This window comes from Entelurus aequoreus, linkage group LG21, assembly GCF_033978785.1.
Source record: "Entelurus aequoreus isolate RoL-2023_Sb linkage group LG21, RoL_Eaeq_v1.1, whole genome shotgun sequence".
Classification (NCBI taxonomy): Eukaryota; Metazoa; Chordata; class Actinopteri; order Syngnathiformes; family Syngnathidae; genus Entelurus; species Entelurus aequoreus.
In genome coordinates, this window is record NC_084751.1 from 27196912 (window position 1) to 27222086 (window position 25175).

A 25175-nucleotide genomic window follows, 5' to 3' on the forward strand; every position below is an offset into this window, starting at 1 on the left:
AATTAAATGCAATTAGATTACCAATTAAGTGCATTGTTTTCTTGCAACAGTCATCCCAGTGAAAGTACTTAAACCATTTAATAGGTTTTTATAACAACTGTATAAGTTTGCTCAGTTGTGTCAAAGCAATTGTGGCTGTAAACTTAAGGGTAAAATGAGTGAAAATGGAAAAAATAGGAGGAGCAGTCAAATTACATAAGCACAGCCTCCAAAACACAAAAGTGTTGCCAGTTTTTCCCTTCTCTTTTCTTTCATGTGATGCCCAGGCCATGAATGATTTGAGGAATGAACGTGTGAGTTGTGCTGACATGCATGCAAAGCAGCGCGGATAAAAGTGATGTTTTCAAAAATGAGCACAGCTTGTGCGCGCGTGTTTGCGTGTAGGCTCTGGTTGTTGGCGTGCTGAATGTGCGTCTGTCTTGTGTGAGCAAGTGCAAGAATAGATGTGCACCCACGGGTTTCCCCGCACTGATAAGCGCTCTTTGTGGGGTGCTGTTGGCAGATTACGTCCAGTGAGGCATCAGCATTCACCGGCCTGTCTGTCGCTGTGTGTGTGTGCATGTGTGTTGGTGGCCACAGACGGCCCTGATGAGTTATGGTGCCCTGTCCTGTTCCGTAATCCCCCAGAGCCCGTCTGTCTGCAGCCGCCTCCCTTGTACACACACGCACATCAACAAAAGACACTGGAGCTCTTATAGTCGTAGCTCGGAGACAACGCTTGTTTTATTTCCCCGTCTCGTTAAATGTGCACATCTTATTTCCATGTGGAAAATGTGGTGTTTGCAACGGAAACAACAGAAATCCTTTAAAGCAGTTTTCTAAAGGGGAGGGGATTTTACACTTAAAGGCCTGTGTTATTCTCAGCGGCACTGGAGGAGCTTTTCTGAAGATGATTTTTTTCCCCCCCCTTTTCTTTTCGATGCTGCTACAGTATGCATGCATCATGGGAAAATCCTTTGAACATACAGAATGTTCTCGTTTGTGTGATATTATCTAAAGAACGTGTTGGCGTATTGTCTGTACAACACCAGGAACATCCTCAAAAGGCTCCGACATGTCCTTTGTTTTATCTGTGTTTAGACGACAGTTTCATCTGGATTTACATACTAAATGTCTTTAACATGAAGCAGAATTTAGTGAGGTACGATACAAGAGCTCTATGAAAAGTGTTGTGAGTGAGTAATGTGATTCCATGATTAGGTTGAAATACTGTATACCTTGTGAGTACATGAGGTTAGGGGTTAATAGGTGCTATATTAGACTATTTTTCAGCTATTGTGAATATGTCTCAGAGGTCCCACAATATAGTTGGGAAGAGTGTTACCTAAATGTTTAAAAAGTTCTTCTGGAGACATGCCTTTTTTTGTGTCTGTAGCTTTTATGCTAATGAGCTGTGTTAGTACATGCCAGTGTCGGACAGAGTGTATCTCCAAGACGCACTGTTGTGAATTACTCCACTTTTTAAATATCCTTCTGAGAACCAGCTTCCTCTGCAGTGGACATTTCTTTTTATGTATATTTTATTCAGCACTTCATAATAGTTGCAATTAAGATTGGTTGAAGTTTATTTCGAATATGTATACAATTTCAGCATGATACATCACATATTATCTTTTTTTTTTTACAATATGCTCAATATGAGGTTTCGTATGGGTATCTTTCACATTTGAACCAATACGGTAGCTGAGATAGGCTCCAGCGCCCCCCGCGACCCCGTAGGGAATACGCGGTAGAAAAAGGATGGATGGACGGTACAAACTCTTGCGAATTGCATATTGATACCAATACTCAACAGTAACAATTTTGGTACTTTTTTGTGTTCATGTGGTAATAATTGTTTTTTTTATTTAACATTTGATTGTGAGCTGATAAATATAACTGTGCTGTCTAGTAGTTTTATCTTATAATTCTGAGTCTCATTTGCAAGTATGCGTTCATTTCAGTTTGTCCTAGGTGTGTTGCCATATCCAGAAAGTAGTCTTTGCCATTCATTTGATTGTACCAGTCTTATATTTTGTTGAGCCATAAAAACTAAGTATTGTGCTTCTTACACAGCTGCTTAATTGTAACACACGTCCTAGTTGTAGTTTTCATGGTCATAGTTTTCAGTTTCCAAGTTTAAAGGTGTTGGAATCGCCATGCCAAAACACTAATGCTAATCAGTAGCATCTATATGTCATATTCATTGTACATTAGCATCGAACTCGCTTGAAAAGTTGTGCCTTACTTTTGAACAATCGGCACACCTGCTTTGTAGGCATGGAAAGTTGCAACATTACTTAGCGGCAGAATATGAATATGAATATGCCTGTTTGCCCGCCAAGTACCTGAGCCAGTGACATCCTGTGCAACAAAAGGTATTAAAATATGGTACTGATTTGTCTTTCGTGAATCAGTACTCTGTAGTACTGACTGAATTTGATCGGTACCCATAAAAGTAGAGATGTCCGATAATAGCTTTTTTGCCGATATCCGATATTCCAATATTGTCCAACTCTTAATTACCGATTCCGATATCAACCGATCCGATATATACAGTCGTGGAATTAACACATTATTATGCCTAATTTTGTTGTGATGCCCCGCTGGATGCATTAAACAATGTAACAAGGTTTTCCAAAATAAATCAACTCAAGTTATGGAAAAAAATGCCAACATGGCACTGCCATATTTATTATTGAAGTCACAAAGTGCATTATTTTTTTTAACAAGCCTCAAAACAGCAGCTTGGAATTTGGGACATGCTCTCCCTGAGAGAGCATGAGGAGGTTGAGGTGGGCGGGGTTGAGGTGTGTGTGTGTGGGAGGAGGCGGGGGAGTAGGGGGTAGCAGGGGTGTATATTGTAGCGTCCCGGAAGAGTTAGTGCTGCAAGGGGTTCTGGGTATTTGTTCTGTTGTGTTTATGTTGTGTTACGGTGCGGTGCGGATGTTCTCCCGAAATGTGTTTGTCATTCTTGTTTGGTGTGGGTTCACAGTGTGGCGCATATTTGTAACAGTGTTAAAGTTGTTTATACGGGCACCCTCAGTGTGACCTATATGGCTGTTGACCAAGTATGCCTTGCATTCACTCGTGTGTGTGTGAAAAGCCGTAGGTATTATGTGATTGGACCGGCACGAAAAGGCAGTGCCTTTAAGGTTTATTGGCGCTCTGTACTTCTCCCTACGTCCGTGTACCACTCCATACAGCGGCGTTTTAAAAAGTCATAAATTTTACTTTTTGAAACGGATACAGATAATTTCCGAACCGATACCGATCATTTCCGATATTACATTTTAAAGCATTTATTGGCCGATAATATCGGCAGCCCGATATTATCGGACATCTCTGCATAAAACTAATGAATTCCGGACCCATCCCTCGTTGTGAAATATGCCATATAACAACGTAATAATGAGTGGTACAGGAGGACTCAAATGTTAGGAACATTAGCATTGGAATGTGAGCTACAGTGCTAACAGTCACATTTTAACAGCAGCATCACAGTAGGTTAGTCTATTTGCTGAAGAAAAAATAAATTATCAAAATTACAGCTGCCTAAAAGTTGGCAGAGCCCCAAGCTTTATTTTAAGATGTGTAGCAAAGCCTGCTTCTTTTTTTCCTTTTTTGCAATGTGTGTCCTGTGTAACGGACATATGGGGCAGACTATCTTGCTCAAGAGAAATACCTTTTATTCATCATTAAAATGTATATTTTGCATAATCAAGGACAATGAAAGATAGCAATTAATACATTATATTTTGCTGAGACGAAAAGGCCAACTTATTAACAATAGACAAACAGGACCGTTTGGATTTCCTCGCTTTTCCGTTTCCCTTTCCTCTTTCAAGCGTCTTTTTCCACTGTGCAGCTGGAAAAATAACAAATAACCTCGCGCTGAGGTCGAATAAAGCTAAAAAGTGGACGTGCGAATGTGCATGTGAGTGCAGGAAATGCGCCTGCCAGACACGCTTCTGTGACACACTTGGTCCAGTCACTCTGGTGCCAGTGATGCGATGAACAAGTCTCCATCACAAGTTGGACCCATCTCTCTTGAGATTCTTTTTCCTTTCTCAAGGCCTCATAACCCTGAAAGAAGGTGTGTGCGTGAGATAGAGAGAGAGAGAGAGAGAATGTAGACTGTAGTCTCTGTGGGGAAGTCATTTTACTTTCTCTCACACAGTTTGGGAAACCTAGTTGTATCCAGCTCTAGGAAAACACGCCACAGAATAAAGCAGTCCTTCCAATGTCCACCACTAGATGGCAACATGTGTGCTTAGCTTCCTCCCGTGCTACTGTAGTTTCAGTAGCTCTATCAGGTTGGACCAGCATCAAGCCGCCTCGGACCCCACATCGCTTGCATCATAGATTCCCTGTGGCTAGACGTCCAGGAGCCAGAGGCGGTCATCCATGTGCCTCGGTGCTCACGCTTCTCTTGACGCCTGAGTGCGCCTACACTTCAGTTGAGAAAATCAACACATCCCCCACCAGCAAAAAAAAAAGAGACTCCAGTAGCACAAGTTTTTGTTCTCTGGCGCCGTCTATGTTTGCGCTGCAGAGGGCCGAGCATAAGTCCATTGTGCCCATTTTGGTTTGGATTACATCAAGTCTGGCCGCACGTTTCCTTTTGCATTCATTCCCTCCATCAAACACAAATCAACTTGATTATATTATATACACATTCCCTGCGGATTCGGTAGAGCTGACAGAACATTAGGCCCACTTCTCATTTAATACTTGTTGATATTCCATGCTGTGTGTGTGTGCCTAATAAAGTGACACATATGTAATTCTTGTGTCTTCAGGTGGTCTGTGGAACGTCTTCACATTGGGGGGAGCCGGCAGCAAAGCAGGCGTAGAGCTGGAACACAACCCCTTACCTTTGTCCAATCAGAGCCTTTTGTTACTGCTGGTCCTGGCCAATCTGACGGATGGGCCTGAATGGCCCAACCCTTATCGCCAGGCTATTACTTGCTTCAGAAACACGCAAGGTAACAGATGCTTTAAATCCGCCATGTTGTTTATGTTTTATTAAAAGTTTGGTTATACATTACTACATCATCTTAGGATAAGATAGGAAAGGATATACTTTTTTTAATCTATCCTACAATTAGGAAATGATGTGGTTGCAACTTACGAGCTTAATTGTTTCTGTGACGGAACTCTTCACTCAAAATACTTGTATCTAAAATTAACTTTTCCCATTTAAATTGATATGTATTTTTTGGTGCATGCCTCCCCCAAAACAGCACAATTTTAATAAAACTTTTAGATAACAAATTCTGTATAAAAACAATACAATAGAATGTACTGACTGATACAATAGAATGTACTACTAACAACTATGATGGTTTTATGAAGTAATGTACCGTATTTTCCGGACTATAAGCCGCATCCACTGAATTTTTGAATATACATTAGCTGCACCGGATTATAAACCACAAAAATATACTGGTACATTGTGAAATGAGATATTTAAATAGGAAGATTTTGTACATACCTTAATTGTTTCCAAACACTGTTTCTAACACGGCATTAAAACAGCTGATCAAACAAAACAGAAAAGTCATTGTTCGCCCTTTATGAGATGAATAAGATGTTCTCCCTTTTTAATAATGTTCGAGTTCCTCAGGATTCTTCTTCCTTGTACTTTGTGAACACGTCGAGTTTTAACAGTTTCTTAAAGTGGATAGTTTTGGTACATTGTTTTATTTCTTTGCTTAATCCATTCTATAATTTAGTCATTAGCGAAGAAAAATTCATAGATTAGCTGCACATTTGTATAATCCACAGAGTTCAAAGCTTGGGAAAAAAGTAGCGGTTTAAAGTCCGGAAAATACGGTATTATTAATGTACAGCATTTACCTTTAATAGTGGATTTCTTCGGTATCTCTTTCCAGTTGCTTTTCAGTCAAACACACCATCAGCAGCTTTCCCATATTTTCATGGATAAATGTCTGCTGTTTAGATATTATTTTAACATTCTTGGCTGGCGTTATTTTCATTCTGCTTCAGTATGATGCAGACTAGCAGTGATAGGCTCCAATTGCTTCACCAAGTTGGTGACATTCTCTGCCACGTTTTTGATTGATTTCTTACCTTAATACAATAAATATCATCCGTGTCGTCTTCTCAGCACTGTCTCTCACACTCATTTTCTTCCTTCCCATAGCTGGAAAACAAAATGATCTCCAGATGTCTTAGGCGGATCTTATGGGGTTCACTGTGGCATTTGCTATGTCAACTAATGGCGGGGATGCTTGTAACTCAAAGTTTGCTTGCAACTTTGAGCATAAATTAGTCATGGGGCAGCTCCTATCTCAAAAAATTGGGGCACTCTTAAATGGGAACTGCACTTTTTTTCGATTTTAATTATTTAGACAAGCACACATACAGTATGTTTTACTTTTTTTCATGCATTCTAACTTGTAAATACACATTAGTGAAAGTAGCAAAAGTCAGCTAATAATGGAATCAATGGGAGCCGCTCTATTCCGCTTACAAGGTTTGATTGATTGAAACTTGTATTAGTAGATTGCACAGTACAGTACATATTCCGTACAATTGACCACTAAATGGTAACACCTGAATAAGTTTTTCAACTTGTTTAAGTTGGGGTCCACGTAAATCAATTCATGGTAAAACTGCTCTAAAAACATCCAAAAGCCTCAATCATTGTTCTATTTACACACACTAAGTATTCATGTAATGTAGCAACAGGCACAATATGTCAATTATGCTAAAAATTATTTGTCTGCGTTAGCGCTTATAACAAAGATATCACTAATACTTTGTTAATATTTAGGTCACATGATGTGAATGGAGTATTGTGGGCGGTTTTTGGATGTTTTTTTAGAGGGGTTTATGGGCGGAAGAGTGTCCTCCCATTATCTGCATTGTTAGCCACTTTGTTGTTGCCGCATTTTAAGAATTATAATTCATAAAATATGAAACATGTGTTCTTGTCTTACATAGGGATTGTGAAAGGTAAGCAAAATTCCAAAATAGAAGTGTCCAGAGGGGCACTGCACTTTTTTTAGGAATTTTGCCGATCGTTCATAATCATTATTCCGCTCAGTGGCCTAGTGGGTAGAGTGTCCGCCCTGAAATCGGTAGGTCGTGAGTTCAAACCCCGGCCGAGTCATACCAAAGACTATAAAAATGGGACCCATTACCTCCCTGCTTGGCACTCAGCATCAAGGGTTGGAATTGGGGGTTAAATCACCAAAAATTATTCCCAGGTGCGGCACCGCTGCTGAACAAGGGGATGGGTCAAATGCAGAGGACAAATTTCACCACACCTAGTGTGTGTGTGACAATCATTGAACTTAAATATGAGTGATCAGAACACACATTTTTTTTAGCCCTCTAAAACATCATCAAAACCCTCCAGCAACGTTGTATATACACACTGCAAATATATATATAATGCAGTAACAGACACGTTCATAACAATATGTAATATGTACAATATTTACCGTATTTTATGCACAACTGGAACTAATTCTTCGGCACATGCATTTCCGTTTCCATGGCAGCGCACTTCCGACTTCCTGCAACAAATTTGTTCCTACTTCCGGAATCAAACGCGAGTGTACTTTCTAATCATGGCAGACTTTGCAATAGACAACGAAGACAACTATTTTTGGACAAATGAGGATTCACAACCTTATCTTTTTTAAATTAAATATACGGAGGATGAACTGCTGCATATAGAAGCGAGCTCGAAGACGAGGCTGAAACAATGACGAGACGAGAGAGTGTGACATGGTCACGCTGCAAATCTAGAACGTAGAGCCAAGCTATGACGAATAAATGGATAGCTTACCCAAATCAACTGGATACATTCCCGGCCAGCTGGACCAAAGGGGCAACTGTCCATCGACTAAGTCACTATAATATTGATCATGAAACATGCAGCACATCACCTTACACTACAGTACATACGCTGTCAAGCTAGCTGTGTACAAACAAAACATGAAATGTGGGTTAATACTTTGCAGATACTCTATTATTATTGTTCATGTTTTTAAGTCAGTACAAATTGATGTTCTATCGCAGTGTTGTGCATTCCAAACTCAAAACGTGTTTTGTGCTGACAGAGAAGCTAGCTTATCTCTTTCCGTAGTTAGCTTTTACGGCTAAGCACGCCGATGTGAGACGCTAGAAAAAGAGTTACTCTGTGTTCGTTCTTACAATAACAATGTCGCTACAGCTTGATTATTATACAGGTTACGGAACGTAAATTAAGTATTGTTGACGGTTTTTAATGCATTTTTAAAGTTAGAATGGATTGCTCCCATTTGCTGCATTGCTAGCCACCAAGAACGAGTCGATTTATTGGTTAGAATGCGAAAAAAAAAAGTTGTCTTCTTGTTTCTCATAAGGATTGTGAACGATTGGCAAAATTCCAAAAAAGTGCAGTACCCCTTTAAAGCATAGTCATTGTAGCTTGTCAGCTTGTATACTGCAGCCTAGATCTACTGTCTATTGAAAATAAGTCTACACTCAGCCATTTTTGTCGAAATTTCTGGCAACACAGGTGAGTACACTTAACTGTGAACATGTCTAAATTGATGAAATGACCATGTACTGCATGGTGGAAGGTGGGGTGTTGCACAAACAATACCATAAAGTTCATGTTATTGCAGTCTCACTATAATAAACACGCCTCTGTGTCTCGTGCAGACACATCGTCAATTCCTGTGGAGCAAGCTCACACCTTCCAGATCAATTTCAACAGCCTGTACACAGCACTGTGTGAGCAGCAGTGCTCCGACCAGGCTACGCTGCTGCTGTACACTCTGCTCCACCAGAATGCCAACATGAGGACCTACATGCTCTCCAGAACCGACATGGACAATCTGGTGGGTTGTGTAGCAGCCATGAGTCTTGTCTGAACTGGACTCTGAGTTCTACGAGACTCCATTTTGTTGAAGGAATATTTCTGATACCCATCTCTTCCATTAGGTGTTGCCTATCCTAGAGATCCTTTACCATGTTGAGGACAGAAACTCCCACCACGTCTACATGGCCCTCATCATCCTCCTCATCCTCACAGAAGACGACGCCTTCAACCGCTCCATCCATGAGGTGGTGAGTAGCACACACATCAGCCCCTCTACTCACTGCTGAAGGTGCCACAACCTTAAAGCATGTTTTGTCACAGGTATTAAAGAATGTCACGTGGTACTCGGAGAGGTCGTTGACCGAGATCTCCCTCGGCAGCTTGCTCATCCTAGTGGTGATTCGGACGATCCAGTTCAACATGACCCGCACAAGGGTAACACCTGAGCTTTACCAACTGAATGCCATGTAATATAGCAGTAGCATCCATATACTGATGCAAGCTAATGTCTCCTCTTATTAAGGATAAGTACCTACACACCAACTGTCTGGCTGCCCTTGCAAACATGTCAGCCCAGTTCCGATGTCTCCACCAGTACGCTGCCCAGCGCATCATCAGGTAGCACTTAGTGATTGTTCACTTTATTACCTATTCTGGGCCTCTTCTCTGTTACACATTAAAACATGTATTAGTGTGAGACACTATGATTTTTTTTCCAACAATAACAGGGCTATATTGAATAATAAGATTTGTTATTTTTGAAGAAAACCATGGCAAGATACAGTATATCTTTTTTTGTGTTTAGAATGAATATAAACAATTAAAAAATTCAATTTAAAAAAATAATTAAATGAATAAAATTTGCTTAAGAAAAAACCCGATGTTTGTACACAAATGCAATTTGAATACATGTAATTTATTTGCACAAAACGTTATAACAGTTTTATCTAAAGTACTTTCAGGCTGTAAGGTAAAAGAGCTGGCATGATCAGTCTAAGTGTGTACATTATTAATGCTATACTTTTTTGTGATTAATCACATGAAGTAACTCGATGATTTTGAAAGTATGTGAACCCTTTGAGATTACTTGGATTTTTTTGCATAAATTGGTGATAAAATGTCTTCTGCTCTTCATCAAATTCACAATAGACAAACACAGTCTGCTTAAACGAATACCGCACAAAAAATATAGGTTTTCATCTTCTTATTGAACACAACATGTAAACATTTTCAGTGCAGGGTGGAAAAAGTATGTGAACCCTTGGATTAAATAACTGGTTGACCCTCCTTTGGCAGCAATAACCTCAACCAAACGTTTACTGTAGTTGCAGGTCAGACCTGCAGAACAGTCAGGAGGAATTTTGGACCATTCCTCTTCACAAAACTGTTTTAGTGCAGCAATAATCTTGGGATGTCTGGTGTGAATCACTCTCTTGAGGTCATGCCACAGCATCTCAATTGGGTTGAGGTCAGGACTCTGACTGGGCCACTCCAGAAGGCGTATTTTCTTCTGTTGAAGCCATTCTGTTGTTGATTTACTCCTCTGCTCGGGGTCTTTGTCCTGTTGTATCCTCTGATAAGCTTCAGTTGGCGGACAATGGTCTTAAATTTTCCTGCGAAATGTCTTGATAAACTTGGGAATTCATTTATCCATCGATGAAAGCAAACCGTCCAGGCCCTGAGGCAGCAAAGCAGCCCCAAACCATGATGCCACCTCCACCATATTTCACATTTGGGATGAGGTTTTGATGTGTGTGTGTGTGTGTGTGTGTGTGTGTGTGTGTGTGTGTGTGTGTGTGTGTGTGTGTGTGTGTGTGTGTGTGTGTGTGTGTGCGCGCGCGTGCGCGTGTGTATATATATATATATATACACACGCACATGTATACAGTGTATATATATATATATATATATATACTGAATATATAAATATACACACACGCACATGTATACAGTGTATGTATATATATATATATATGTATATATGTATATATATATGTGTGTATATATATACATACACGGTATACATGTGCTTGTGTGTATATTTATATATTCAGTATATATATATATTAGTGTCTTACGTGAAACATTTGTACGGATTTTGCTTAAGACCTATTGTAAAGCCCTATTTTTCTCTCTTAAAAAACAAATCATTTTGAGAGACAGAGTTGCAAATGAACCTCTCCTCACCACGCCCCCTCACGCTCAGTAAGCATTCGCCCACGTCCGGCGGAGTGGTTTGTAGTTTTTTAGCTTTCTTGCTTTTATTGTGCAATATGGACATCGGTGACCGCCACAAGCCATCTGTTTTGAGTGACTTTCACCACAACACAACATCACAGATGATACTGTATAGCGAGACCAGCGGCTCACAGTGTATTGTTGATGGCATCAAGGAAGCATTTTTGGTTTGTTGTATCTGAAATAAATTACATTTTAGGTTGATACAGTGGTAGACACCACAGAAATACTGTATACTACAGACAGATATGACATGATACTACAGCTCGATGTGATATAAAGATACTATAGGTAGACTACATAAAGATATATAGATACATATACTGTTTATAGATGCATTCTATAGTGTCTTCCTATAAATAAATGCTTTGCCTGTGGCAAAAATAGATATTTTTTCCAAAAACATATTAACTTATCTAAGAAAAGAACAAGAGCTTTGAAAACGAACGCCAGTCTGTCCGTTGAATAATTCATACTGAATCAGCACAAAATATTTAGTGCCACAGTGAATTTGCAGTGTCTGAGCAGAAAAGACCGAAAGCATAAAATATTGAGTTGTGTGCTGCGGATGTGTTCAGGAGGAGAACATTATGTAACATTGGGTGAAGAACAGCGAGGACACACACACACACTTCGAGCCATTCATGTCTGATTGTCAACGTCCGCCACACAGGAAAGAATGTTTCCTCCCTTGTCGACGTGGGCTTAATCACGCACGCACCAGAATCTTCTTATCTTGTCTGTCTGTCTCGCTCCATATCTGTGACTTTCTGCTGTTTTGAGCCACAGAGGGGGAAAACAAACTGTCTGTGCTGTTGTGACGTCGGGCGAACTGTCTCTCTTGTCCGACCATGTCGTGATGAGGTAAATGGACCGTCTGGCTAAGATAAAAGGGGATTTCCTGGCCGGAATTTCTAAAATGGCACACAGGCAGTCTCCTTTTAATGGACTATCAGGCAAGCATGATGGCGGGTATTGTTTATTTACCCGAAGCCGATTGAATTTCCTGCCGACAACCCCCATCATTTCCTTTTATTTACTGTTCAACTTCTTTCTGCACAGATAACACATTCTCCCATTACGATGTCCCTCATCGCATTAAATCACTTCCACAGTTTCTCACTGTCCATTCACTCACTTGGTGCTTTCTTGTCTGCACACTTTAGTCATGAGTCATCAATGGATGGAGCAACACATTTCTCTTTAACATAAAAATAGCTTTAACTAATGGGAAATTCATCTCTCCCGTAAGACACTTGGCTGATGAGAACCTGTTTTTAAAACATGCCATATTACTTGCCAGTTTATGCTGAGCAGGAAAGGAAATTTTAAAAACCACTTGGTAAAGTAGAGGCTACTTGTACCAGTGACCTGGTGATGACATAGATATGCAGATAATGGTGATTAATGAAAGGCCACATGGTCGCCTAGTGGTTATGTTGGCCGAAATAAGGAGGTTGAGGGTTTGAATCGCCATTGAGGCATCTCTATGAGGAGTTTGCATGTTCTTCTTTGCATTTTTCTACAAGATAATAGTCTTAATGTCTTCCCAAAGTTCCAAAAACATGCATGTTAGGTTAATTGGAGAAATATATTGTCCATATACTGTCGTTGTGAAGGTGAATGTCAATGGTAGAGGTGGGAAAATAATATTTATACAGTGCGGCTGCCGGCCTGCAACACTTTTAGCTATAGATATGAATGAGTGGATAGACGACTCACGTCTTTGAGCAGCAGGTTTATAGTCGTCTTTAATCTTAGAAGACACAAAAATATATCATGGATACCTCAAGCATGGACATTTTATTTATTTATGTATTTATTTATTTATATATATAACAACCAAAAACTGTAAATGTCGCATTACTGCAAACATAAGTAGCCAAAGGAGGAGCTTTGTATGTATAATATTAATAATTCAGTGTAATACATTTAGAATATAGTAATACATTTAAAATATATAAATAATATAATGATAATATACATGATCAATTATAGATGTGTAAATAATACATTTATAATCAAATCGTAACCCCTGAATCGTAATTGTAATATAATCGTGAGGTGCCCAAAGATTCCCACGCTTTCAATAGCTGGTTGTTTACATTACTGTATATGTGCCCTGTGATTGGCTGGCGACCAGTTCAGGGCGTATCACGCCTCTCACCCGAAATTGGTTGGGATTGGCTCCAGTTTCCCCATGACACACTAAATTTGTCCCTCGTTTATTGCTGTTAGTTGGTTTCTGCCCTGACCGCGATACACACATTTTCACGAAGGTATCAATGATTATAAATCCAATATTTTCATAGTTAGAGCATACATTTTTTTTACAACCTCCTAAATATATTATTTTAAAACATTTTGAGAGCTTTCCAAACATGAAATCACACCCTTTAGTCACCTTTACACTCTTTTAATCCAATATAGTAATGCTGTCTGAGGCTGAGCCAATCAGTGGCCACGATACTGAACAGCGAGCTCTGATTTGTTTGGTCTCCTCTAGCGGGCAATTCTGCTGAAGTGTTGATATTTATAGTTTATTTTGACAATTTTATGCTTGAAAATGCTTAATTTGTAGCGATGTGGTGTAGCCGCAATATCTGACGTAAGATGTGCAAGGGCCGACTATATAGAAAAAGGGAACATTGATTGAGTTATGGATGGTGAACAGTGATGCCAACAACTGTGGAGCACCTAAGAAATATATTGTTTTTCATTGCTTTCTTCCAATTGTTATTTATTTTAGTTTTTACATTATTATTTTTTTTATTTGAGTTTGACTGGGATATATACAGTATATATATATATATATATATATATATATATATATATATATATATATATATATATATATATATATATATATATATATATATATATATATATATATATATATATATATATATATATATATATATATATATATATATATATATATCAGTGGCGTGCAGTCACTAGAGGCAGGGGAGGCGGGATCTCACCTGCCATCATGGAAAGAAAAAAAATGTAAAAAGAAAAATTTTTTTTTAAAATTGTTATATGTATCCAGTGATTATACTAAAGTTATTTTCCATTTAACTTCACCAGTTTTAGATTATTTTTATTTTTATTTTCACATTTGCCGTTCAAATACTGAGAAGAGACGGTGCGGTGATCAGCAGCCAGTTGAGGCACGTCACTGATTTGTGCCTCAACATGGATTGTGCGCAATGACTCGGCTAACTGCTGGCCTGCTGTGCAGTGAGACTGTATTGCTATATGAATTATATTATACATTTCCATTGTTTAGTTAGCTGAGGTATATAATGTACAGTGTATTTTGTCAACAACTGTATGTGTGTAACGTATTTTTTCAGCTGAGCATTCATAAAACTGCTGCCAAAGACGTACTGTCTGAGGCTCGCAGTAATCCGGCCTCCTGGTGGTAGAGGGCGGTAGTGATCCCAGAGATCATTCCTTGCCGCAGAAGGAAAAAAAAAAAATAAAGAAAAAAAAAGTTAGCAATAATAAGTGCAGCGTTTTTTTAATTTCCTCTCGCCTGAACTTTTATTAAAAACATGGAGGATTACATATGTAAAATAAAACAGTTTTCTAAGCTGGACTTTCAATCGAAGCAGGAGGTAATAATTAGAGGTAGACCAACGCCGGAGCTAAAAGGTTTGCTTTTGACTTCGGGACAGAAGACTCGTTCTTTTCAAACGGTGTGGTACACACGCAAAGGCTGGATGTCCAGCAAGTGCCTCACCAGACATTAACCTCACCGCACGCCATTGTTATATATATATATATATATATATATATATATATATATATATACATCCATCCATCCATCCATCTTCTTCCGCTTATCCGAGGTCGGGTCGCGGGGGCAGCAGCTTAAGCAGGGAAGCCCAGACTTCCCTCTCCCCAGCCACTTCGTCCAGCTCCTCCCGGGGGATCCCGAGGCGTTCCCAGGCCAGCCGGGAGACATAGTCTTCCCAACGTGTCCTGGGTCTTCCCCGTGGCCTCCTACCGGTCGGACGTGCCCTAAACACCTCCCTAGGGAGGCGTTTGGGTGGCATTCTGACCAGATGCCCGAACCACCTCATCTGGCTCCTCTCGATGTGGAGGAGCAGCGGCTTTACTTTGAGCTCCCCCCGGATGGCAGAGCTTCTCACCCTATCTCTAAGGGAGAGCCCCGCCACCCGGCGGAGGAAACTCATTTCGGCCGCTTGTACCCATGATCTTGTCCTTTCGGTCATAACCCAAAGCTCATGACCATAGGTGAGGATGGGAACGTAGATCGACCGGTAAATTGAGAGCTTTGCCTTCCGGCTCAGCTCCTTCTTCACCACAACGGATCGATACAGCGTCCGCATTACTGAAGACGCCGCACCGATCCGCCTGTCGATCTCACGATCCACTCTTCCCTCACTCGTGAACAAGACTCCGAGGTACTTGAACTCCTCCACTTGGGGCAGGGTCTCCTCCGCAACCCGGAGATGGCACTCCACCCTTTTCCGGGCGAGAACCATGGATTCGGACTTGGAGGTGCTGATTCTCATCCCAGTCGCTTCACACTCAGCTGCGAACCGATCCAGCGAGAGCTGAAGATCCTGGCCAGATGAAGCCATCAGGACCACATCATCTGCAAAAAGCAGAGACCTAATCCTGCAGCCACCAAACCAGATCCCCTCAACGCCTTGACTGCGCCTAGAAATTCTGTCCATAAAAGTTATGAACAGAATCGGTGACAAAGGGCAGCCTTGGCGGAGTCCAACCCTCACTGGAAACGTGTCCGACTTACTGCCGGCAATGCGGACCAAACTCTGGCACTGATCATACAGGGAGCGGACCGCCACAATCAGACAGTCCGATACCCCATACTCTCTGAGCACTCCCCACAGGACTTCCCGAGGGACACGGTCTAATGCCTTCTCCAAATCCACAAAACACATGTAGACTGGTTGGGCAAACTCCCATGCACCCTCAAGGACCCTGCCGAGAGTATAGAGCTGGTCCACAGTTCCACGACCAGGACGAAAACCACACTGTTCCTCCTGAATCCGAGGTTCGACTATCCGGCGTAGCCTCCTCTCCAGCACACCTGAATAGACCTTACCGGGAAGGCTGAGGAGTGTGATCCCACGATAGTTAGAACACACCCTCCGGTTCCCCTTCTTAAAGAGAGGAACCACCACCCCGGTCTGCCAATCCAGAGGTACCGCCCCCGATGCCCACGCGATGCTGCAGAGTCTTGTCAACCAAGACAGCCCCACAGCATCCAGAGCCTTAAGGAACTCCGGGCGGATCTCATCCACCCCCGGGGCCTTGCCACCGAGGAGCTTTTTAACTACCTCAGCAACCTCAGCCCCAGAAATAGGAGAGCCCACCACAGATTCCCCAGGCACTGCTTCCTCATAGGAAGACGTGTTGGTGGGATTGAGGAGGTCTTCGAAGTATCCCCTCCACCGATCCACAACATCCGCAGTCGAGGTCAGCAGAACACCATCCTCACCATACACGGTGTTGATAGTGCACTGCTTCCCCTTCCTGAGGCGGCGGATGGTGGTCCAGAATCGCTTCGAAGCCGTCCGGAAGTCGTTTTCCATGACTTCCCCGAACTCCTCCCATGTCCGAGTTTTTGCCTCCGCGACCGCCGAAGCCACACACCGCTTGGCCTGTCGGTACCTGTCCGCTGCCTCAGGAGTCCTATGAGCCAAAAGAACCCGATAGGACTCCTTCTTCAGCTTGACGGCATCCCTCACCGCCGGTGTCCACCAACGGGTTCTAGGATTACCGCCACGACAGGCACCAACTACCTTGCGGCCACAGCTCCAATCAGCCGCCTCGACAATAGAGGTGCGGAACATGGTCCATTCGGACTCAATGTCCAGCACCTCCCTCGTGACATGTTCAATGTTCTTCCGGAGGTGGGAATTGAAACTCTCTCTGACAGGAGACTCTGCCAGACGTTCCCAGCAAACCCTCACAATGCGTTTGGGCCTGCCAGGTCTGTCCGGCATCCTCCCCCACCATCGCAGCCAACTCACCACCAGGTGGTGATCGGTAGAAAGCTCCGCCCCTCTCTTCACCCGAGTGTCCAAAACATGAGGCCGCAAATCCGACGACACAACTACAAAGTCGATCATGGAACTGCGGCCTAGGGTGTCCTGGTGCCAAGTGCCCTTATGGACACCCTTATGTTTGAACATGGTGTTTGTTATGGACAATCTGTGACGGGCACAAAATTTCAATAACAAAACACCGCTCGGGTTCAGATCCGGGCAGCCATTCTTCCCAATCACGCCTCTCCAGGTATCACTGTCGCTGCCAACATGAGCGTTGAAGTCCCCCAGTAGAACGAGGGAATCACCCAGGGGAGCACTCTCAAGTACTCCCTCGAGTGAATCCAAAAAGGGTGGGTACTCTGAGCTGCGGTTTGGCGCGTAAGCGCAAACCACAGTCAGGACCCGTTCCCCCACCCGAAGGCGGAGGGAAGCTACCCTCTCGTCTACCGGGTTGAACTCCAACATGCAGGCTCTGAGCCGGGGGACAACAAGAATTTCCACCCCAGCCCGTCGCCTCTCACTGCCGGCAACGCCAGAGTAGAAGAGAGTCCAGCCCCTCTCGAGAGAACTGGTTCCAGAGCCCTTGCTGTGCGTCGAAGTGAGTCCGACTATGTCTAGTCGGAACTTCTCCACCTCGCGCACTAGCTCAGGCTCCTTCCCCCCCAGCGAGGTGACGTTCCACGTCCCAAGAGCTAGCTTCTGTAGCCGAGGATCGGACCGCCAAGTGCCCTGCCTTCGGCTGCCGCCCAGCTCACATCGCACCCGACCTCTATGACCCGTGCTATGGGTGGTGAGCCCATTGGAGGGGGAACCCACGTTGCCTCTTCGGGCTGTGCCCGGCCGGGCCCCATGGGGACAGGCCCGGCCACCAGGCGCTCGCCATCGTGCCCCACCTCCGGGCCTGGCTCCAGAGGGGGGCCCCGGTGACCCGCGTCCGGGCGAGGGAAATCTGGGTCCATAGGTTTTATTTTTCATTGAGGTCTTCTATATATATATATATATATATATATATATATATATATATATATATATATATATATATATACATATATATATGGATGTGTATATATATATATATATATATATATATATATATATATATATATATATATATATATATATATATATGTATATGTATATGTATATATATACATACATACATATATATATATGTGTATATATATATATATTCATAGTATTTGGGTCAGTATGGTATTCTTCACTGAGCTCTACATTTATCTGCCCAAGAGAAATAAAACAGGAAGCGGCCGAGTAAATCTGTTTGTGAACTTGTGCCATGAATGTAAAACAAATAAATTCAAGTCATCCGTTGTGGTCAATCCTGTTCCACTCTCGCTCTGTCAGTGGCGATATTGCATATTGAGAAACTGATCCCACTGCCAAACAAATAAAGATGAAAACGAAATGTCCACCATTTTTTAGTTGAATATTCCATCAAACCTCCATCAATAATACTAAATCTTGGTTTCAAACCTTCATCCAGATCTGCATCAACATGTACAGGTAAAAGCCAGTAAATTAGAATATTTTGAAAAACTTGATTTATTTCAGTAATTGCATTCACAAGGTGTAACTTGTACATTATATTTATTCATTGCACACAGACTGATGCATTCAAATGTTTATTTCATTTAATTTTGATGATTTGAAGTGGCAACAAATGAAAATCCAAAATTCCGTGTGTCACAAAATTAGAATATTACTTAAGGCTAATACAAAAAAGGGATTTTTAGAAATGTTGGCCAACTGAAAAGTATGAAAATGAAAAATATGAGCATGTACAATACTCAATACTTGGTTGGAGCTCCTTTTGCCTCAATTACTGCGTTAATGCGGCGTGGCATGGAGTCGATGAGTTTCTGGCACTGCTCAAGTGTTATGAGAGCCCAGGTTGCTCTGATAGTGGCCTTCAACTCTTCTGCGTTTTTGGGTCTGGCATTCTGCATCTTCCTTTTCACAATACCCCACAGATTTTCTATGGGGCTAAGGTCAGGGGAGTTGGCGGGCCAATTTAGAACAGAAATACCATGGTCCGTAAACCAGGCACGGGTAGATTTTGCGCTGTGTGCAGGCGCCAAGTCCTGTTGGAACTTGAAATCTCCATCTCCATAGAGCAGGTCAGCAGCAGGAAGCATGAAGTGCTCTAAAACTTGCTGGTAGACGGCTGCGTTGACCCTGGAAAAAAGAGCTGGACTGCTGCTGAGTGGTCCAAAGTCATGTTTTCTGACGAAAGCAAATTTTGCATTTCCTTTGGAAATCGAGGTCCCAGAGTCTGGAGGAAGACAGGAGAGGCACAGGATCCACGTTGCCTGAAGTCTAGTGTAGTTTCCACCATCAGTGATGGTTTGGGGTGCCATGTCATCTGCTGGTGTCGGTCCACTCTGTTTCCTGAGATCCAGGGTCAACGCAGCCGTCTACCAGCAAGTTTTAGAGCACTTCATGCTTCCTGCTGCTGACCTGCTCTATGGAGATGGAGATTTCAAGTTCCAACAGGACTTGGCGCCTGCACACAGCGCAAAATCTACCCGTGCCTGGTTTACGGACCATGGTATTTCTGTTCTAAATTGGCCCGCCAACTCCCCTGACCTTAGCCCCATAGAAAATCTGTGGGGTATTGTGAAAAGGAAGATGCAGAATGCCAGACCCAAAAACGCAGAAGAGTTGCAGGCCACTATCAGAGCAACCTGGGCTCTCATAACACCTGAGCAGTGCCAGAAACTCATCGACTCCATGCCACGCCGCATTAACGCAGTAATTGAGGCAAAAGGAGCTCCAACCAAGTATTGAGTATTGTACATGCTCATATTTTTCATTTTCATACTTTTCAGTTGGCCAACATTTCTAAAAATCCCTTTTTTGTATTAGCCTTAAGTAATATTCTAATTTTGTGACACACGGAATTTTGGATTTTCATTTGTTGCCACTTCAAATCATCAAAATTAAATGAAATAAACATTTGAATGCATCAGTCTGTGTGCAATGAATAAATATAATGTACAAGTTACACCTTTTGAATGCAATTACTGAAATAAATCAAGTTTTTCAAAATATTGTAATTTACTGGCTTTTACCTGTAATAGCTTTGCCACCCCTTGACTACACCTCATTCAAACTCACATACACAAAGAACCAAAAATTTAACATTCTTAGTGTGTAAAGAATGCAGATTTGTTTCAGTTAGCGAAGCTCTGTTTTTCCTTTAGTAAGTCATGAAAGGTAACCCATTTTCTTCATCAATAATTGTCATTAAATCCCAGCATTACATGCAGCAATAGGAAATATATGCATACAAAAGCTTCCCAGTGTGTGTCCAAACACAACACAGTCCCTGTTGAGGCGTTCACACAGTGAGTCGGTCTGTCATTACTTCAGCTTCATGAGTGATCTGGGCCTCGGAGCAGCAGTGTGGAAGTCCGCCTGTGTCGCCCGTTACCATAACAGTCTGTCACACGGACACACGCACACACACACACACACACACACACACACACACGCACACATTCATACACAGTGTGTTATTGTGCATAAGGGTCCCAGCTGGAGCTCATTTCTCATTCGAAATATAACCCATCCTAAACAGTACAACAGTTTATATTGGCTTAACAGAGGTGTGGACAAAGGTTCTTGTGAGCTTCTTAAATATCTCCAAATTAATGTCTGTGTGTGTGTGTGTGTGTATTATTTCTAGTGCTGACAGATGAACAGGTGTAGCGTTAAAGGCCACCGCTGTCTTCCCTCGGGGGAGATTTTCTTCGGCTTTCATTGACTTGCATGTATTGTGCTAATTTACGTGACTTCCTTGACCTCCATATTTGTCCCAGGTGAACATGACGGGTGTGTGTTGGCTGTTTTCTTGTTTGGAGTCTAGCCTAAAGGACAATATCAATTGAATACAGCCCATATGGAAAAAAAACTATAATTCTTCTTTTGTGACCGCATGAGTTGTACTGTTGTCAGTTTACTGTGACCATTAATGTGTGTGTGTGTGTGTGTGTGTGTGTGTGTGTGTGTGTGTGTGTGTGTGTGTGTGTGTGTGTGTGGGTGTGTGTGTGTGTGTGTGCGTGTGCGTGTGTGTGTGTGCGTGTGTCCAAGGCCGCCCAAGCAGACTATAACTCCTGATTTATGTCCATGTTCAGCCATCACATACAATCATGCAGCCCTGTCATACACACATGTACACATAAAGGGGACAAAAGGGGAAGGCAAAGCTGTCGACATCTCACATTCAGTGGGAGGCTTATAAAACGGAAATAAAAAATTCTATGCACACATATACAGTGGTAAAATATGGTAGTTGTGATAATGACCTCATCCCTTTCTATGTGTCTGTGTTTCCGTGTCTCTTGCAGTTTATTTGCTTTGCTTTCCAAGAAGCACAACAAGGTCCTGGAACAGGCAACACAGAGTCTAAGAGGCAGACAGGGAGAGAACACCACTCTGCCCGACTATGTGAGTAATAATACACATTACTTTACATAGATACACAATGCTTCTGATGATATGCTAATCATCTAACTTGTTAAGTAAAACCGTACGGAATCCAATTATTAAACAGAGTTATATGAAAGGCAACACCGCTGATACAAGCATGAAATGTTTGACTGTAATTTGCAATGCGGAGCTTCCTGTACTTCAGAAAGGGTGAATATACAGTAGTATAAAAACATGCATTTTGGACTGTTACCCACATGCAAACATAAAATTTGGAATTTGGTGGGGAAATGTCATTTAAAAAAAAAAAAATATTGTATTTTTTCAGCCTGTCTTTTTTTAAGTGTTGTCACAATTGTTCATTCAATGTAATAGTCATTTAATTTTATATTTCAATAATGGTTACAATTGTGTGAATGCTGAAAAGTATATCATATTCCATACCAAAAAGAAATTTATTTATTATGTTAAGATTAGCGTGATAACTTTTTTGTTGCTAATTTTGCAGCCATATACCTCAGTCATATAACTTGATGCATGCTACGAGTTAGCATGCTAACATTAGCATTTCAGTTTGATTTGCGCATTTCAGCATTCACACGCAATTTATCCCGAAATTGCATATTCTAGTTGTAATTATTTTGTATCATATAATTAATTATATATTTATAGTAGTGGTGTCATATGATTAAATTCTTTTAGCAGAATAATCACACTTTTGAATTTTGATTAATCTAGATTATTCACAAGTAATCGCTTGCATAATTTAAATTAACATAAAAAAGACCACATTTGGACACAACTGTTATTGTCAGAATGTCATCCAGGGACATTTTTTAATGTGTTACTTGAATGCGCATCATGTTTTTTCCCCCCCTCAAAACCTAGTAACAGTTTTATCTGAATCCTAGTCGGGGTGTATTTTGGAGTGAAATTTGCCAGCAAGCACACCAGTAGGAGTCTCACTCATCTTTTGCACTAAAGTATGCACTGACCTGATCACTGACCATATAAGAACTTGTGCCACCTTTTAGGTAACCATTTGTGGTTAAGTTAAAAAGAGCATCAATAAATTGCGTGATTAATCTGATTTATTGATTGATTGGAACTTTTATTAGTAGGTTTTACAGTGAAGTACATATTCTGTACAATTGACCACTAAATGGTAACACCCGAATAAGTGTTTCAACTTGTTTAAGTCGGGGTCCACTTAAATTGATTCATGATACAGATATATACTATTGTCATAACAGTCATCACACAAGTTAATCATCAGAGTATATACATTGAATTATTTACATTATTTACAATCTGGGGTGCGGGATATGGAGGGGGGGGAGGGGGGGGGGTTAGGTTTGCTTGGTAACAACACTTCAGTCATCAACTATTGCATCATCAGAGAAATGGACATTGGAACAATGTAGGACTGACTTGGTAGGATATGTACAGCAAGTAGTGGACACAGAGAGAGAGATCAGAAAGTATAAGAAAAAGTGTCTACATTTCATTATTTACATTTGATTATTTACAATCTGAAGAGGTATGATGAGGACGGGAGGGTGTTAGTTTAGGGTTGAAGTTGCCTGGAGGTGTTCTTTTAGTGCGGTTTTGAAGGAGGATAGAGATGCACTTTCTTTTACACCTGTTGGGAGTGCATTCCATATTGATGTGGCATAGAAGGAGAATGAGTTAAGACCTTTGTTAGATCGGAATCTGGGTTTAACGTGGTTATTGGAGCTACTTCTGGTGTTGTGGTTATGGCAGTCATTTACGTTAAGGAAGTAGTTTGACATGTACTTCGGTCTCAGGGAGGTGTAGCGGATTTTGTAGACTAGGCTCAGGTGGAGAAGTTCCGACTAAACATAGTCGGACTCACTTCGACGCACAGCAAGGGCTCTGGAACCAGTTCTCTCGAGAGGGGCTGGACTCTCTTCTACTCTGGCGTTGCCGGCAGTGAGAGGCGACGGGCTGGGGTGGCAATTCTTGTTGCCCCCCGGCTCAGAGCCTGCATGTTGGAGTTCAACCCGGTGGACGAGAGGGTAGCTTCCCTCCGCCTTCGGGTGGGGGAACGGGTCCTGACTGTGGTTTGCGCTTACACGCCAAACCACAGCTCAGAGTACCCACCCTTTTTGGATTCACTCGAGGGAGTACTTGAGAGTGCTCCCCCGGGTGATTCCCTCGTTCTACTGGGGGACTTCAACGCTCATGTTGGCAGCGACAGTGAAACCTGGAGAGGCGTGATTGGGAAGAATGGCTGACCGGATCTGAACCCGAGTGGCGTTTTGTTATTGGACTTTTGTGCCCGTCACAGATTGTCCATAACGAACACCATGTTCAAACATAAGGGTGTCCATATGTGCACTTGGCACCAGGACACCCTAGGCCGCAGTTCCATGATCGACTTTGTAGTTGTGTCGTCGGATTTGCGGCCTCACTCGGGTGAAGAGAGGGGCGGAGCTTTCTACCGATCACCACCTGGTGGTGAGTTGGCTGCGATGGTGGGGGAGGATGCCGGACAGACCTGGCAGGCCCAAACGCATTGTGAGGGTTTGCTGGGAACGTCTGGCAGAGTCTCCTGTCAGAGAGAGTTTCAATTCCCACCTCCGGAAGAACTTTGAACATGTCACGAGGGAGGTGCTGGACATTGAGTCCGAATGGACCATGTTCCGCGCCTCTATTGTCAAGGCGGCTGATTGGAGCTGTGGCCGCAAGGTAGTTGGTGCCTGTCGTGGCGGTAATCCTAGAACCCGTTGGTGGACACCGGCGGTGAGGGATGCCGTCAAGCTGAAGAAGGAGTCCTATCGGGTTCTTTTGGCTCATAGGACTCCTGAGGCAGCGGACAGGTACCGACAGGCCAAGCGGTGTGCGGCTTCGGCGGTCGCGGAGGCAAAAACTCGGACATGGGAGGAGTTCGGGGAAGCCATGGAAAACGACTTCCGGACGGCTTCGAAGAGATTCTGGACCACCATCCGCCGCCTCAGGAAGGGGAAGCAGTGCACTATCAACACTGTGTATGGTGAGGATGGTGTTCTGCTGACCTCGACTGCGGATGTTGTGGATCGGTGGAGGGAATACTTCGAAGACCTCCTCAATCCTACCAACACGTCTTCCTATGAGGAAGCAGTGCCTGGGGAATCTGTGGTGGGCTCTCCTATTTCTGGGGCTGAGGTTGCTGAGGTAGTTAAAAAGCTCCTCTGTGGCAAGGCCCCGGGGGTGGATGAGATCCGCCCGGAGTTCCTTAAGGCTCTGGATGCTGTGGGGCTGTCTTGGTTGACAAGACTCTGCAGCATCGCGTGGGCATCGGGGGCGGTACCTCTGGATTGGCAGACCGGGGTGGTGGTTCCTCTCTTTAAGAAGGGGAACTGGGGGGTGTGTTCTAGCTATCGTGGGATCACACTCCTCAGCCTTCCCGGTAAGGTCTATTCAGGTGTGCTGAAGAGGAGGCTACGCCGGATAGTCGAACCTCGGATTCAGGAGGAACAGTGTGGTTTCCGTCCTGGTCGTGGAACTGTGGACCAGCTCTATACTCTCGGCAGGGTCCTTGAGGGTGCATGGGAGTTTGCCCAACCAGTCTACATGTGTTTTGTGGACTTGGAGAAGGCATTACA

The 25175-nt window shown here is 42.6% G+C and overlaps 1 protein-coding gene across 1 annotated transcript in view; it reads left to right on the plus strand.

The window, feature by feature from the left end:
- dym (dymeclin) overlaps window positions 1-25175 on the plus strand; it is a 162439-nt gene that overhangs the window by 39325 nt on the left and 97939 nt on the right. The window contains exons 9-14 of the mRNA XM_062031332.1: window positions 4782-4967; window positions 8665-8843; window positions 8947-9072; window positions 9146-9259; window positions 9348-9442; window positions 21486-21585. Of these exons, the coding sequence (XP_061887316.1) occupies window positions 4782-4967; window positions 8665-8843; window positions 8947-9072; window positions 9146-9259; window positions 9348-9442; window positions 21486-21585 (800 nt within the window). The remainder of the gene's footprint in view (window positions 1-4781; window positions 4968-8664; window positions 8844-8946; window positions 9073-9145; window positions 9260-9347; window positions 9443-21485; window positions 21586-25175) is intronic.